The 16431-nt window shown below is 38.0% G+C and overlaps 1 protein-coding gene and 1 long non-coding RNA gene across 2 annotated transcripts; one reads left to right on the forward strand and one right to left on the reverse strand.

Annotated features, from left to right (window-relative positions):
* Positions 1–871: 871 nt before the first annotated feature.
* Positions 872–6677, reverse strand: LOC308094460. The gene is made up of 4 exons (XR_013933952.1): positions 6585–6677; positions 5577–5902; positions 3914–3960; positions 872–3648 (listed from the first exon to the last, which is right to left on the reverse strand). It is a non-coding gene; the product is annotated as an uncharacterized lncRNA (long non-coding RNA).
* A 4568-nt stretch (positions 6678–11245) lies between these two features.
* LOC308094459 (uncharacterized protein) lies at positions 11246–13369 on the forward strand. Its single transcript, XM_080441120.1, has 3 exons — positions 11246–11367; positions 11843–12136; positions 13097–13369. The coding sequence occupies exons 1-3, from the start codon at positions 11310–11312 to the stop codon at positions 13219–13221; spliced, it is 477 nt and encodes a 158-aa protein (XP_080297246.1). The 5' UTR covers positions 11246–11309; the 3' UTR covers positions 13222–13369.
* Positions 13370–16431: the final 3062 nt, after the last annotated feature.

The following is a 16431-nucleotide window of genomic DNA, read 5'->3' on the forward strand; positions in this document are numbered from 1 at the left end:
AGGCCAAATAAGCAACTATACAAATAAGCCCAAAAAATGCACCCCGCAACAACCAATATTTACAAGCAACTCTACAGAAAAACAAGCCCAAAGTCGCTTATAATAAGCGGACATGGCAACGCTGTCACTGACCGCTTCTGCGTTTGACGTGCGAGAGAGAGAGAAAGAGAGAGAGAAAGAGCGAGAGAGGGGGGAGAGGGAGAGAGGCATATCACGGGATACGTCGATTAAAATGAATTGGAATAAACTCAAATGTATACATACATTTGAGTATACATACAGACCCAATACATGTATTGGGTCTGACTCTGGAGATAGCATCCTAGTGAACTATCCTACAGTGTGTCAGCCCTTGTCGGGGATCAATCCTGTTGTGAAGACCACAACGATATTATGACAGCCGATTTCAAGAAATAAACTCCTGCAGTGTGTAATGCTTAACGATCAGATAACCCCCCGAGCACTTTAAGGTCCTGCAATGTGTACCTGCCTTAAGTAACAGCCTTGTCTATGAGCCAAACAAGGTACATTCCGGCCGTGTGATTAAATTATTGTGGTTTTAGCAGAAACACTGTCCACAGAAAATGAAAGTACCAAATTGTTTTGTAAGAAAACTTTATACTTGATCTTGGATTTATTATACTGCTATCTCAATAAAGAAAACACACCACAGACTCTCCTACCTTTGATATTAAAGAACATGAACTTAAGAAATTACATCTTCGACACAACCCCAGAAAATCTTGACTCCTCATATATTATTCTCATATACTGTACGTATTAATTTTATCAACTGCAGCTCTGCTTTTAACACTATCCTGCCTTTAATGATGTGCAACAAACTGTGTGACATTGATGCTGTCAATGTATTTAAGACTTTTTTATGGAAATGTATGTTAAACAGGTTGTTAAAATGAACAAAATATCCTTCAAGCCCCTTTTTCAAGTATCCTTTCCACCTTATTATACTCACTCAACACTAATGACATTCCATTTCTCGTTCTGAAGCAGTCAGACTGATCAAGTTTTCAGGCTTCATCCTGAATATCGTCGCTGTCGGGCAGAAACCTTTTATCTCCATATTTCGTACGTTATTTTGTCTAATGCCCTACTTAGTTCTACAAGACTGTCAAGCAATAGTAGTGAAAATAGCAGATTTACAAGCTCACAGCGCGTCGCATTGCAACGCGTTGTGAGCTTGTAAAATGTAAAACATTCTATTTTCACTATTTCTGAACTTTTTCGTTCCATTTCCTGAAAAGTGACGGTTTTGGATCTACGAGGTTTCCACCTGACAGCGACGATATGATGATGAATCCATCGTTTATTTTTACGTAAGAATATAGGCACGGCAAGACAAGGCATCCTTATATGTACAGCAGCACATGTCAAACATCAAGGCAATCCAAAGTGCTTTACATAACAAAAATACAGTAATGGTGGAAGATTTACAATTCCAAAATATAAAAGTACAGAAATACAAAAGAATGATAAAGAATGATTTTATTTTTTTCCATTTTTTCAATAAGAAGGTTAGAGGGTATCCAGTAACATAATTATGATTTTATTTGGTCTTCATTTTCATTATATTGTTTAAAAATGTGTTTTTTGTTTTTTCTTATTATGTCTGTGCAAACGCGGGGGTCTGGTAAGGGGGTTAAGAAGCGGCCTGGGTTGTTTTGCAACCACAGGCCTGATCAGAGGAAGAGACTGTTACTACTGGTAGCAGGCAAACTATATGAGTATGAGTACATTAATGACCACTGACAGACAATCTATGTTCTGAAAAGATACACTTCTGTAAGTTATTGTGAGAAAAAAGTTGGTCACAAAAAAAATAATGATAAAAGAGCACAACAAATATTCCCACTTTTAGATGCACAATACAAAATATGATAATAATAATAATAATAATAATAAAAACTGAATTTGTTTCATTTTTAAACAATTTAAATCAAGGCTATTTAAAAGATAAACTGAAAATTATAGCGTTCTTTTCTATCCATTACAGGCTAGAGTAGGCAGCGTAAATCATGAATGTTTTTAGCTTTGACCTAATAGTTGTCAGAGTTGGCTTGTCTATTATCATCTGGGTGGTTATTGTAGGCCTGTGTTACATCATGATAAGAAAATGCTGCATCACCATGTTTTGTTCTAACTCTTGGAATAACCAATAGGCCAGCAACATTATAAAATATATAATATAAAATATATATATTTGATATTTGATATATAATGCAGCTATTATAGTAATGCAATGTATAGTAAAGCAATGTTCCTAAGGTGGAAGAAACATGTCCGGGTAACTGATTTGATGTGTGTGTCAAGATGCATGGACTGATCGAAGTTAACACCAAGGTTACATTAACTCTGAGGGAACCAATAACATCAACCACCTTAGGAACAATGCTGTCAGAGGCAACAATAAGCACCTCAGTCTTTGCTTCATATGGAGGAAATTGTTTGACATCCAGGCCTTAATGGCAGACATACACTCTAGTAAAACATTAAAATAAAAATCAGCAGGGCTCTTTGTGTTAAAAGAGTAATACAATGGTACATACATACTTTATGGTACAAGCATGAGATGTATTTGAGCCCAGAGCCACAGAGTAATTTGTAAACAACTGTAACAGGGCCCTGCCTGAGGTCAAAGTGGGGTGAATGTAACGGAGTAGCCCTGCCCGAGGTCAAAGTGGGGTGAATGTAACGGAGTAAACCTGCCCTAGGTCAAAGTGTGATGATGCCGCCCCAGGATGATGCACGGTGAACAGACCTCAACTGGAAATAAAGGTGGTGGGTAAACCTTAGGTGTTACTTTAACATTATTTCTGACTGAAAGTTATCAAACTACATACACACACACACGCACACGCACACGCACACGCTCTCTCACACACACACACACACACGCGCACACACGCACGCACGCCCACGCCCACACGCACGCACGCACACACACACACACACACACACACACACACACACACACACACACACACACACACACACACACACACACACACACACACACACACACTTTTATTAATGAACTTTTACATTCAAATGTGCAATGGTGTCTAAAGTAAAGGCATTGCAGTAAAGGATTTTTAAAGAGATCTCTTTTTATATGCCATGAGCTGTACTTCTTTTTGTCATTTCTCACCTTCTCCACTGCTGGTAATTTATCTCTTGTCAATTAGTTGATGGGTGTGTGTGACTGTTACTCATCTTTGACTTTTGAACCTGAGCATACAGGGTCTCAGGGTTAGTGGTCGTGGGCGTGGTGTTGCTGGTCTCAGTGGTAGCCGTTGGTACGGAGCCTGAGGGATGCTGGAGCAAACTGTAGATGGTTATTGAAGTATCTCCATGTTCAGGGTGCTGAACTGGATTATCACTGTCTGGAATTGTCGTTGCTGGAACACTGGACTAACCTGACACCGTCAAATGGAAGAAAGCTTGCGACACACATTTTGTTTCACAGCGTACTTGCATCTGAGACTCCGGGCGCAGAATCGATGACAGACAGTTTTTCTTTTTTTCAAGCTACTAGGCAGGTGATTGGATGATCCCGCCCCTAGCAGCCGCTGATTGGTTCGGACACGCAGTGTTCGGCCATCTCTACTCCCTTCGCAATCCCAGACCTCCCTGAAATCAAATGCAAATGAGATTTCCGGAGGGAGGGGGTTTACCAGGCTAACACTGGACTGAAACTAGAGCAAAACACACATCCTTTTTCTTTTTTTAATATAGTTTACTGTCACTTATTTATTTATTAAAGAGTATTAACCTGTGCAGCCTATTACTTTTCTTTCATCTACTTTACCATGAACAAATATTTTAAAAAGTTACAAAAGTTATCCCAGTGCAAATGGCCAAGCTCAGGAAGTGATGAGAAAATGGTCTTTCTTACCTGAGCAGAATCGTATGTTGTATTTGGCACGTCATTGGTTGGATTCCCTTAAAAAAAAAATGGTACAATCAATTCTTCGCTTTCACACTCAGGTCCCGGGTGCGCATTCCAGACCGCTTGGCTAGTGTGAATGTAGCGAATCGACCCGCGAAACGGATCACCGTTCCGTTCCCGAAACCACCTCGGGAGGCAGTCTCGGATCCGAATCATGCGTTTTCGGGTACGGTAGCTGCAATGTGAAAGCAAGCGTACCGTTAGACGGAAGTGGCCCGCTATTTGGAATAGGTGACGGTATATAAACTCGACAAAAACAGCCAACAAAAACACAGCTCTTCTAGCCGGTGCTACTGAATGAATGAAAACGCCCCAGAATGCATTGCGCACTTAAAGGGCTGGTGCATATTACTCTTAAGGTGGAACATAACAATTGAAATAATAATCAACTTATATGGGAGCCTTTCTAACAATTTTACTCATTCAATTCTGAACCGATTCTTAAAATTTAAAATTCTCTATTAGCTGTGAAGGGCCTTCTTTCATGTCTATCAGTCATGAAACATTGGCGGGTCTCCATCGCGCATTTCAGGTGCGCGAGCAGCGCATATAGTATATCTTGTGGGTATCTTGTGGAGTTTCAGCTACTATGCATCCCAGAAATATATAGCTTATAAGGCTTTGTAATTTGAAATTTGTAAGTAAATATGGTAACTCATTTAGATGTAGGCCTACGTAGGTTTATAGTTTCCCAAGGACTATAGCCGTTTCACTCATGATGCAATTTCTCCTGAATGCACAGTTTAGTTTATTCCTTCTAAATAGCTTATGTGAGCATAATAAAGAATAGCAGAATAATACATTAAATTACTATCCAAAATACATTATAATGAGCATTATGAGGACCAGTTATATGAAGATAATATATAATATTATATTATAATGAGCATAATGAAGAATAGCAGAATAATTACTATCCAAAATAAATGAGAAGTTTCTTTTTATTAATTCTACAGTTTCACACACAAACGTGGGCTACAAAAACGAAACATCTCTGTGCTTTATTGTCATAAATTGCACTCTTCTACCATATGAATCTGTCATTCATAATTATTGATGTAATTCACATGTATGTCTGTATGTAAAACTGAAACTATAGTGTGTTTACAAAACTAACTAAAACAAACTAAAATCATGAAGAAATCTTATTTGTATGGTCTTTGAATATTCCATACATAAGCCTATCATTTTGGGTGGATAAAAATATCTTTCAGTTTATATTCAGTTTAAAAAAAAACTTTTTGATGGAATAGTTTTGGTTTTTTTACAATACGTTTTCTAACCTTTTTGAATCTTGCCCCCTGACAAATATCCCACAACAATGCAATGGAAAAAACAAAAACAAAAAGCTTATAAAAACTGAACTGAAACTAAGCCTTTTTACAAAATAATGACTAAACTTATCGCCAACCAACTTTAAAAAGGGATTAAAACTATACTGAATGGAAACATTAAGGAACATTTTTGGTCGGACCTTTTAGACAAAAGTATTATAAATGTAACTGTATTGTTTTACATTCTTTTGCCTAATAAAAATTTCAATCAATCAATCAATCAACAGATGAAAGTAAAGATTGTCCTTTTTTTTAGATTACATTAAGAAACGTACCTTGAACTGTCACACTGTACAGTGCAACAGATGTCCCTTCATTGTCTTTTTCTACTATTGCTTCGTAGAGTCCACTCTCAAGTTTTTGTAGATGATTTAACATCAAAGAATATGTTTCTGTAGAAAAATTAACCCTTCCTTCGGCATAATTTCGATGTTTCGTTTTTTGTCGCTGAAAGAATATTTGACTATTTTGATTTCCTTGTTGGTGTTGTTGTTGGTGAATGTCCATTCAAGTTCGTCAGGGTCTTGTATCAGGTCAGGTTTCTGGATGTGTAGATGTAGTTCCCCTCCCTTCAGAACACGTTTCACATCACCGGACACCACTGGAAATTAATTATTACACAACATTATCAACACGATATACAAAATGTAATGTTTATACTAAAAGTGTAAAACTAATTTACATATACATTTTTTTAGGCATTCTTGAAGGTAACTGGTTTAGAACCTGACTTTGGATTTACAAACTGTTTAAAGTTTGAAGTTTAAAGTGCATGAATTTGGCATGACAGATTGCTTTACTATAGATTTTTGCCAGACCAGAATGCCTTGCTCCTTGCTTCATAGCACAATCATTTTTTACTCTCTGAGGTTAACTTAAAATAAATATATCACTTACATGAAACAATCCACTAAAGTAACGTTTAGTTGTCTGATATGCATTATTTATAAGTGTTGACATTTTAAAAAGCACAGTGCTAGATATTAAATGGATGCATCCAAAACTATGTGGATTAGAACCAACATTGAAATAAAAGAAACAATTCATAAAGCTTTTTGTTTTCTCTACAAAATGAGCCAATTAACAGTCACTGGTTACATTTCCAATACCCTGGACCTTTGATGTGTACTATTATTATCAATAGTAAGGTTAATAGCTTATGATATGATCATAAAAAAGTAAGTGTATTGTTTGTACCAGTTTTAGAATTAAATGTGGATTTCTTCACCTCTGACTAACTAATGAGAGAACTATAAAACCATTAATTTTTGTGAAGAATTTACCTTGGTTCAGAGTTAGATGAAAAATCGCACAAAAGAGGAGCAGGTGCCTCATGGTGTGTGTGTGTGTGTAGTAGGCTGACGTGTGTCAGGAAGCTTGATCAGGAAATGGTGTATTCTTTTGACGACAAAAAAACACATCCTGCTGTTGGAGGCATAATTTATTTCAAAGCTAAACAAATCTTACCCTCTAAACATCTTTAGAAGTAGAAAATAATTAGTGGGGTTTCAACATTAAGTGAAAAAAATATTATATTTACAAGTCATATACTAAAACATACATCAAACCTACTTGCTAACTTGCCATCAAAATGTATAACATAACTAAAGTATGATGTACAACATCATTAATCTTTTATACCTTACCATTGTTGTGGTCTTTAAACTCAAAACTGCCTCAGTCCTCCAGTACAAACATTCCATAAATTCAGTACAAGCCCCTTTATGTATCTTCCATAATAAAAAATGACACTTAAATTTAGATGTTAATTATACAATCGTAACAAACAGTACAGGCAGGAACTACTGTACACTTCTGCAAAATAATATAAAACAAAACAAAACTTCATACTGTTGGAACCATCATCAAGCAATATACATCAACAAGAGTGTAGCAAGAAGTGAGAACTACTATGACTTTACATCTCTACAACCGAGGGCCTCAAAATACGTTTAACCTATGATAACCAGATATGCCTACACATCCATTCAAGAATTGATTTGTATACATCCACAGGTTCTTTGTGATTATCCAGACACAATCTCTCACTTGTATCAAGTGGTTTGCATAAACCCATCACAGTGATTGATTGGGACAACTATAATTCTGGTTCAGCAGGGAGCATGATTTTGATAATTCAGTGTTATTCAGTGTTTAAGGGCTTTTAAAAAAGAAAGATATTCAATGTACTAAAGTGCTTTTAGTTGCGTTAAAGAAAGCATACATTCACATACTAGTTATAAATGCTACAGTACTACTTCCTCATGTGCAAACTTAATGTACGTAAAGTGCTACTTTTCTGTTTTTAAGCAGCAGCAGCAGACATACTGTGCAAACAGAAAACAAGGCTTACTGACTTATCAGGAAATACACAAAGTACCTTGAATAAAGTACATTCCATTCATAATATGTTGACATTTCATTCAGTGCTGCGTTAGACAGTTTCTTAAAAGTGCTTTAGCATAAGACATATACCGTGCACTGGCTTGTACCATACACATGAATCTCCATGTTATGTGTGTGGGTGAGTGAAAGAGAGAGCGATCATGAGAACAAGATGACAGACAGAGTGAACCGTATCTGAGGAAATACAAAAATACCACCTGACGGAAGTTGTGCTTCCCCTCACGAACATGTTGCATACTTTGTGTTTTTCTCATAATGATGCCATGTAGATGAGCTGACCTCGGAATGTTCACTGGAGTATTTGTTTTTGATGAGTAATTCATAGTTGCATTCAAGATTGTGAGTATGCACATATCTGTATATACAGGGTGTGTGTGTGCGTGCGTGCGTGCGTGCATGCATTATGTTCTATATAAAAACTACAGAACATAAATATACAGTATGAGCAGCTGATGCGCACACGTGAGTGGGTTGCTGTCTCTGACACTGCCACCGGCCACACGGCTCAACTCTCCCTTCCCTCCCTATTTTCACAATTATAATGCCTCATCTCTGCTAATCACTATGATGTCATTCAGGCAGTATATAATTGTTTTAAGAGGAGGTGCATGTGAATGGATGGAGGCTAATCACTTTGATGACTTCAGGTGGTATGGTATTAGAAAATGATGCATTATTTTATAATCTAATCCTATATCTTTTTTTTTAAACGTTCCCTTAATTAGAGCATAGTGTATATAGGCCATGCTGTATGTTATGCCACGCAGTCAGGACACTTTAAAGAAAACAACTACTGCTGTACTTGTGCATTTGTGCAGTAACATGCCCTATTTTCCTATACAGTTTGCGGTATATTTTCTGCTGAGGAAACATCAATGAAAGCAACCATTTAGAGGCAGAATTATATATTCTTCTCATTCTCTCAATATAATATATTGAGAGAATGAGAATATTATTCTATATTTCAATTAAATTCAATTAAATTCAATTAAATTCAATTAAATTCAATTAAATTCAATTAAATTCAATTAAATTCAATTCAATGCAATTCTGCTCAGTCGCGTAACTAGTGTGACGCAGACAACGCAGTTGCGTTGGGGCCCAGAGCCATTTGGGGCCCACCCGTCGGTAAAATAAAATAATGAAAAAATAAAATGTCATTATTGTTTCTCTCGCTAAATCTTGCAACACTGGAAGTCAGAAGAGGCGAGGTACACGCCTAGACCTCGTAACTACTGTACCGTATGCCACTGTCCTCTTGGTTTATATACCGAAATGCGCCGCTTTGGGCTGTTTTCTGTGTTCTGTTCTGTCTAAAATCCCCGGCAGCCGCGGCGGTGGGGTGGGGGAGAAGCAATTATTAACCTATATAACAGACTAGCGTATTTTCACAACAACAGTTGACAAACGGATGCACAAGATGGCCATCTCCATCTAGAGAAAACTAACCGGAGCTTTGGTTTTCCCAAAGCTCCGGTTAGTTCCCAAATCACGCGTCATTCACAGCTGTTGGGGCCATCATCTGGCTTGGTGTACTTTTTCCATGGGAATACCATACACGTTATGTGCTCTCACTGTGTGTAAAGTGTTGGATGGACCATCCAACCAACCAACTGACTGACTGACTGACTGACTGACTGACATTGCCATCCTTAAATCCTTGTCGCTCGTGGGGCTAAAGAAAATAGGGAGAGTTGAGGACCCATGCCTCCATATCCCCAACCACCATCCACCCTTACCCTTAGCAGCCCAGGCTCGTAGGGGAATGCTGTCATCGATGTCGTGGTAGAAGGTGAGGGGTAGAATGAGGAAGGTGCTCCAGATGCACAGCCAGCTCCCTTATCCGTAATTCACGGGTAGTAAATGTAATCTCTAGTAATTTCGGCATGAATGCATCTGGTCTACTCTTGTCTGGATCATGTCGGAAGGCCTGTTCGACAGTTCGACAGCCCACAGAATCAGCAAAGTGTCAATGTTTCTGTAGTAGTCCAGGGGCCAACACTGATATTTTCACAAATTGGTACCACCTAAGGTGACCGTAAAGTTTTTGTATTTTTGTCTTCCTACAAGTCTCTAGTTTATATTTTGGTATGATAGCCCTTCCAATCTTGTAGCTTAATGGCAGTTATCACTACCTACCGGCTAATGTATCCGGTAGGAGACACAAAGTAGAATCTTTGTGTCTCCTACCGGAGTATCAAAATTATTGCGACAAAAAACAAAATATATTCATGTATTCAAGGCTTCATGTGGTGTGCAATTGATAACTTCTCAGATTTTTGGTGTTTGCAAAAAGACTGCATTCCATAAGCTTGTAAAAGTTGACCCTCCTTCAGTCTAGGGTGGTCATAGCTGAATGGGTAGACTCTACCCATTCTACCCGGTAGAGAGTCCCCCTGGGAAACTTAAAGGAGGAGTTCACCCAAAAAATCATTTATTTTCTATCAATTGCATGTAGGAAGACAAAAATACAAAAACTTTACGGTCACCTTAGGTGGTACCAAAATATGGCTTGGCCCCTGGACTATAGAGGGAGTCCATCCCTGTGTCCACTGAGAACAAGTAAGCATGTGGTGAGACCTTTATCTCAGGTGTGTGACTATGAGAGACAATGTGTAGACCCTTTACCTTTAGGTACTACTGCGAGGGTCAACTGGGTTGACTTTAGTCTGACGCGTGCAATTGATTCAATGTCCAGAGCTGTTGTTATATCTCTGGATATGTCAATCCGTTTATTAACATAAGTAAATCCATAAAGATGACAAAACTCATAAAACGAAATGACGTGTACGCCGACCTGGCACGGCATGAACACGGTCAAAAACTGTGTGGCCTTCCCTCATTGCACACCTGCCCACAATCACCCACTGCCAGGTATAAATTAGAACTACCCACTGTGATTGACATGACATCATCATCATTGTTACCAAGGCTACAACATTAATTCAAATCAAACAAAACAAAATAAATAGAAAGGTATTTTTGGCTCCAACTCCATGGATTAAAGTAATAGTCACTGTATTCAGCTATGTGGTAGGTCTCTGAATCACAATCACTGATGATCGGTCAGCCGGGGGAACCAGGTGAGGGACTCTCCACTTCTCTGGGGATTTGTGTATTTATGGGAGAAGATAGAACACCCTATAGTGTGTGACGAATCGGGACCCCTCTTAGAAATGGAAATATGGCAAAACTAAATTGATTTCTTTTTATTTGACAGGACAGTAGGCTGACTGGAAACGGGGAGAGAGATGGGGGAGTTATCACACAGCAAAGGTCGTCAGGATCGGGAGTCAAACCCACGACACCCTGTAAAACTGGATTATCAGCGTATGTGTTATGCGCCTGGACCGCTAGGCCAGCCGGCCTGTGTGTGTGTGTGTGTGTGTGTGTGTGTGTGTGAATAAAAGAGACTAGAGAGACCTAAAGTGAAACAATTAAGAGGACAGAGGAAACTCTTTTAGCAAGGTGCTAAAACAACAGGAAGTGGTATTTCATGTTAAACATGACAAAGAGCTACAGACCACCGTGACATACATTTATAAGAACAGAATAGCACATCGTACTTCCTTTTTACATGCTGTATTCCACACAGTCGCTTGATGTTGAGAATGTCTGCTTTTATGGTAGTGGGACTCCTCATCTGCATAGCAGCTTCAGGTATGATGAACTTCTAAAATACATTCACATTCCCAACATAATTTATTTTTGATTGATAACTTTGGTAGATGCGACCATGAAGCCCAATTGAACCTGGCCTCACCCTTATTTCTGCTCAGCTGAAAGTCAAATATTATTCAGTTCAGAGACTCTTTTTATTATTAAAAAAACATATTCTTTGATGTTGATGTTGAAGAATCTACAAAAACGTGACAGTGGACTTTGCGTAGCAAAAGTAGAAAAAGACAGTGATGAGACAACTGTTGTACAGTAGTACAGTGTGATAGTTCAAGGTACGTTTCTTAATGTAATCTAAAAACAAAAAAATTATCAAATGTAATAATTTGATTAATCTGTCATTATTCTAATGTTCCATGTTCTTAATTTCCCCTAAGAGGGTTCTATTGTTCTAATGTTTCTTTCCGTGAGTGGATGTACTGTATTCATATAAAAAACCTCATTGTTGTTTTTCTAGATGCAGTGCACGTGTCCCCCGTATATCTGACAGTGGGTCCAGTGTCCTCCAGCCCTGAGTCCTGTATCCTGACAGTGACTTGCAGCAGCCAGGACTCTTCTGTCACAAGCACTTTTACATGTGACAACACCCAACACTGCTCTCAGGAGGGAGGAGAAAGTTCTGAGGTCAGGACATCTACTAGTGTCCTCTCTGTCTACGTGTCTGAGGGGTCCGCCATATGTAACCATAGCAACCAGGTCAGCTGGCTCAATGACACAAAGGAAATTCAACCTCTGTGTCAGCTGGATTCAGGTAAAACATGTTTCACTTTTCAGGTCATTTCATTATTTTTTTCAGTAATAAGTACCTAACGGTTAAAAGTCTCCATTCATCAATGACTTTGACTTTCATTCCAACAGTGTATTCATCTCGATCTCTCATTTGCAGTGATGGAAGTACTTTAGTAAAAGTATCAATACCACAAAGTAAAAATAATCTGTAAAAGTTTGGTATTATAGTATATTAAAAAAAACTAAATTTAAATAGCAGAGCTATACAAGCTTGCACTACGAGCTTGTAGATCTGCTATTTTCAAATAGCCAAAATAGGGCTGAAAGAGTATGTATGTTTTGTAATAATAATCCAAATCTACAAAGCAACTATAACTAAAGTTGTCAAATAATTTTAGTGGAGTAAAAGTACATAATTATGGAGTAGAAGTAAAAGTACCTCAAAATTGTGCTTAAGTACAGTACTTGAGTAAATGCACTTAGTTTACCACTGTTCATTTGTTTTATTATAATGTTACATTTTACAGAACATGCAAACACCCCACAGTGTTACAGGTTGTGTAATCTGAGTTCCCAGAAGTTTTCGCCAGCTCGGCGAGGAACTTCTGGGCCAGAGCCCTGGTATTTGTGGGCGGGATGTAACTTACGCTCAGAATCTGAGCGGACACGCCTCTTACCGGTCTGAGAGCTGTGCAACTCGTCTAAAAAGTCTGACGAGAGGCAAACAGCAGTACACAACAATGGCGGCCGCAATTTCTCAGGGGGAAATTGCTTCCCGTCGATCCTATTTAGATGCAACACCCAGTGCATGTGGATCCCGCCCCCTTTTCTTCATTGGCTGTTGATTTGAATCACAACGCAGTGGCCGCGCCCCTGCTGTCCAAGCTCCGACGCAATGCCTCCCAGACTACAGGTTGTGTGACTCTAACCACCTTGTTGTTTTATCTTCTCCATGCATGTTGCCTTTTGGATCCGGGACCAGAGGGTTCCTCTGACAGTGTCTCTCTGTGTCTGGTGAAGAATGTCCTGTTCATCGTCTGTCTGATCATCATGGTGTCTGCTGTCATCACCGTCAACATCATGGAAAGACGCCAAAAGCAGGACTGAAGTAACAACATTCTGACGGCCCTCCATGTTTTAGCTTGCTTATGTTTATGTAAATTGTTATGCAACGTTTGTCATTTTCAGTTTATCCTTTTCTCGTCTAGGACAAAATGATTCACGTCCTAGATCCTCTCCTACTAACCTCTCTAATTCAGAAGTATGATTTCAAAACACAATTAACCATATTAACCCTGGCATCAATATTTTGGGCAATTTTCAAAAAGAAAAATCCATTATAATTGTTTTTCTTTTTTTTTCAAATTGTTTATTAAAAGTTTCAGGAAGCCGATTTAAGCTCACAACGCAATGTGATGCAATGCATTGTGAGCTTGTAGATCAGTTATTTTTGCTATCTGTTGTACAGCTAAGTATCTAGGGCAGGGGTAGGCAACCTTACGCATGGGTGCCAACATTGGCACAGGGGAGGGTGATCACAGGCACACTGGCATAAGTGTGAGAGAGGATTTTTCTTTTAAAATAAAATATTTTGAAAAATTTAGTCAGTTAAATTAAATCCCCTCACATCTGTATGCAAATGACATCCTGCACATAATTCTACATTCATTCAATCTCCTAACACTGAATGGCGTGGGAGTCTGGGAGATAAGTGAGTTATTGAGTCTAATGATCATTACATCCTGATGTGAAAGAAAATATTTTAAAAGGGAAAAATAAAGTTAAGGTTGTTATGTATTATGGAAAATTGGAATCTGTTGGAAACATCTTTATTTTGATGTGGTGTCATAATAAAATGTAATGTTGGTATGGCACACCGACTATCAAGAAAATAAAAACATGGCACTTCATGTCAAAAAGGTTGCCGACCCCTGATTTAGGGCTTAAGTGGTAAGAGAACATTTTACAATATCGATGCATATTGAATGTGGATGTTGTTGGTTCATAAATATAATATCTCAATAAAGATTGTTGGATGTGCAGTGTTTCTTTTAATTTTACAGAGTGGGTTTATGCCATTATGATTTGACGAAAGTCTTTCCTTTCCTAGAGCTCACTGTAATGTGCATTAATGAGTTTGTTATTTTACAGCATTATTTAATTCTGTTAGAATTCTATACAAACTGGTATTATTGTCTTTAGAATTATATTAGTTGTTGTATTAATAGTGGTGGCGTTAAAAAGACAATTAAGTATTCTATTGGTTCGACTAGGTCTCCCTTTCTGAGCTACAGTATAGGCCTACAACCGTTTGTTAAATGCTTGACATAGACTTTTCATATACTTTAATATGTTTTTATGTATGTACTTAATGTGGCTTCACAGAAACAAATGTGTATTACATAACTATGTTCATTCATGTGTTTTACGCAGTAACAGCCTTGTCTTTGAGTCAAAGTGCATTCCGATGTGATTAGATTACTGTGGTTTTAGAAGAAACACTACACAGAAAATGAAAGTACCAATTTGTTTCGTAAGAAAACTTTAAACTTGATCTTGGATTAATTACACTTAACATTTCAATAAAGAAACCCCCTTAAAGGAGTAGTTCACCCAAAAAATGACTTATTTTCTATCAATTGCCCACCCCATGAAGCCTTGAATTCATGGATTTATTTTTGTTTTTGTTGCATTCCTAAGCTAATAATTTGATTACCGTCTCCTACCGACTAATGTATCCAGTAGGAGACACAAAGTAGATTCTTTGTGTCTCCTACCGGAAATACACACGGTCATCAAATTGTTGGCTTAGAAATGCGACAAAAACAAAAATAAACCCATGAATTCAAGGCTTCATGGGTGAACTCCTCCTTTAAAAGCACCCCACAAACTCTCCTTGATAATAAACAAATGACATCTTCAACAAAACACCAGAAAATAGTCAAGTTTGGATAAAGTGTCTGGAGATGCCTTAAAATCAGTTATTACTAACTTGGTTATTATGTCTCTGGCATGTACAACAGAATGTTGTTACGACCCGGCCTTAGGCGGCCTAGGGGTCACCAAGTGCAACATACAATATGGACCTCTTTCCCCGTCCCCAAACAGCCAGGCCACACAGGTTTAAAATCCCAAGAAACAAGGATTTATTTTGTATTTCAGATAAAGCATGAACACATTATCTCAGGGTGGGACCATCAAGTCTTAAATACAAAACTAAACCTATTCTTACCTGGCAAAGTATAAAATATAAATATCTAACCTAATGTAAACTGACAAAAATAGAACACACTAATAAAAGCTGTTGTTACACCTTATTACACTCAGGTAACACTGATGACATTAGATTTCTCATTCTGGAGCAGTCAGACTGATCAAGTTCATGAATATGATGATGCATCCATTAATTTATTTTGCACATACGAATGTAGGCAAGGCATCCTTCTTTGTGGATTTCAAGGCATTCTAAAGTGCTTCACATAGTAATAAAAATACAGCAATGGTGAAATATTTACTATTCAAAAGTATAAAAGTACAGATAAGTACAAAAGATAAGAAAGATAACAGAGCAAAACAAACACACTTTTAAATGCACAAAAATGTCGTCATCATAATAATAACCCTAACAATAACAACAGACGTGTTATCATTATAAACAATTACAATGAAGGCTATTTAAAATGTTTTTAGCTTTGACCTAAAAGTGGTCAGAGTCTGGGCTAGGGTTAGTATCTAATATCATCTGGGAGGTAATTCTGTTTTTGGGATAACCAGTAGGTCAGCATCAGATGTCCTAAGGGTCCTACTAAGGGTCCTACAGGATTCATAAGCCACAAGCATGACAAAGATGTATTTGAGCCCATTTGATTTGTTAAGTGTAACAGACTTGTGCCTGATTTATGCTTTGTCGTACACCGGTTTCACATGCCAAACATAGCCGAACTACAAGCCCACACACCACAGTGCGGATTGTGGGCTTGTAGATCGGCTATGTGGGGTGCATGACACTGTTGTGTGCCGAAGTTCAAAGTGATCTGATTAATGTAACGGAGTAACCCTGCCCGACGTCAAAGGGTGTGAAGGTATCCATCTATCTGTGAAATAAATAAGCTGGTATTTCAAATAATAATGTATAGGTATTTACAAATTACCAATATTTGTACAAAATCCTGAGTCAAAAGTTCATACATGCTTTCTCAGCCCTGGACTAATAAGAGTCAATTTGCTTGTTTGAAGATGGGGAGTCAGGGGGAGTTAAGAATTTTGAATCTATTCAAAAGATACTGGTTGTTACGACCCAGGCTAGGGGTCTCTGGG

This window comes from Gymnoscopelus braueri (assembly GCF_963280865.1).
Source record: "Gymnoscopelus braueri genome assembly, chromosome: 10".
In the NCBI taxonomy this organism is placed as follows: Eukaryota; Metazoa; Chordata; class Actinopteri; order Myctophiformes; family Myctophidae; genus Gymnoscopelus; species Gymnoscopelus braueri.

Excerpts from the sequence above, each read along its gene's own strand:
- LOC308094459 (XM_080441120.1), top strand. The coding sequence starts at position 11,310 with ATGTTGAGAATGTCTGCTTTTATGGTAGTGGGACTCCTCATCTGCATA. Across the intron at positions 11,368-11,842 it reads CATCTGCATAGCAGCTTCAG|ATGCAGTGCACGTGTCCCCC; the intron begins GTATGATGAACT and ends TTGTTTTTCTAG. Across the intron at positions 12,137-13,096 it reads TCTGTGTCAGCTGGATTCAG|AGGGTTCCTCTGACAGTGTC; the intron begins GTAAAACATGTT and ends ATCCGGGACCAG.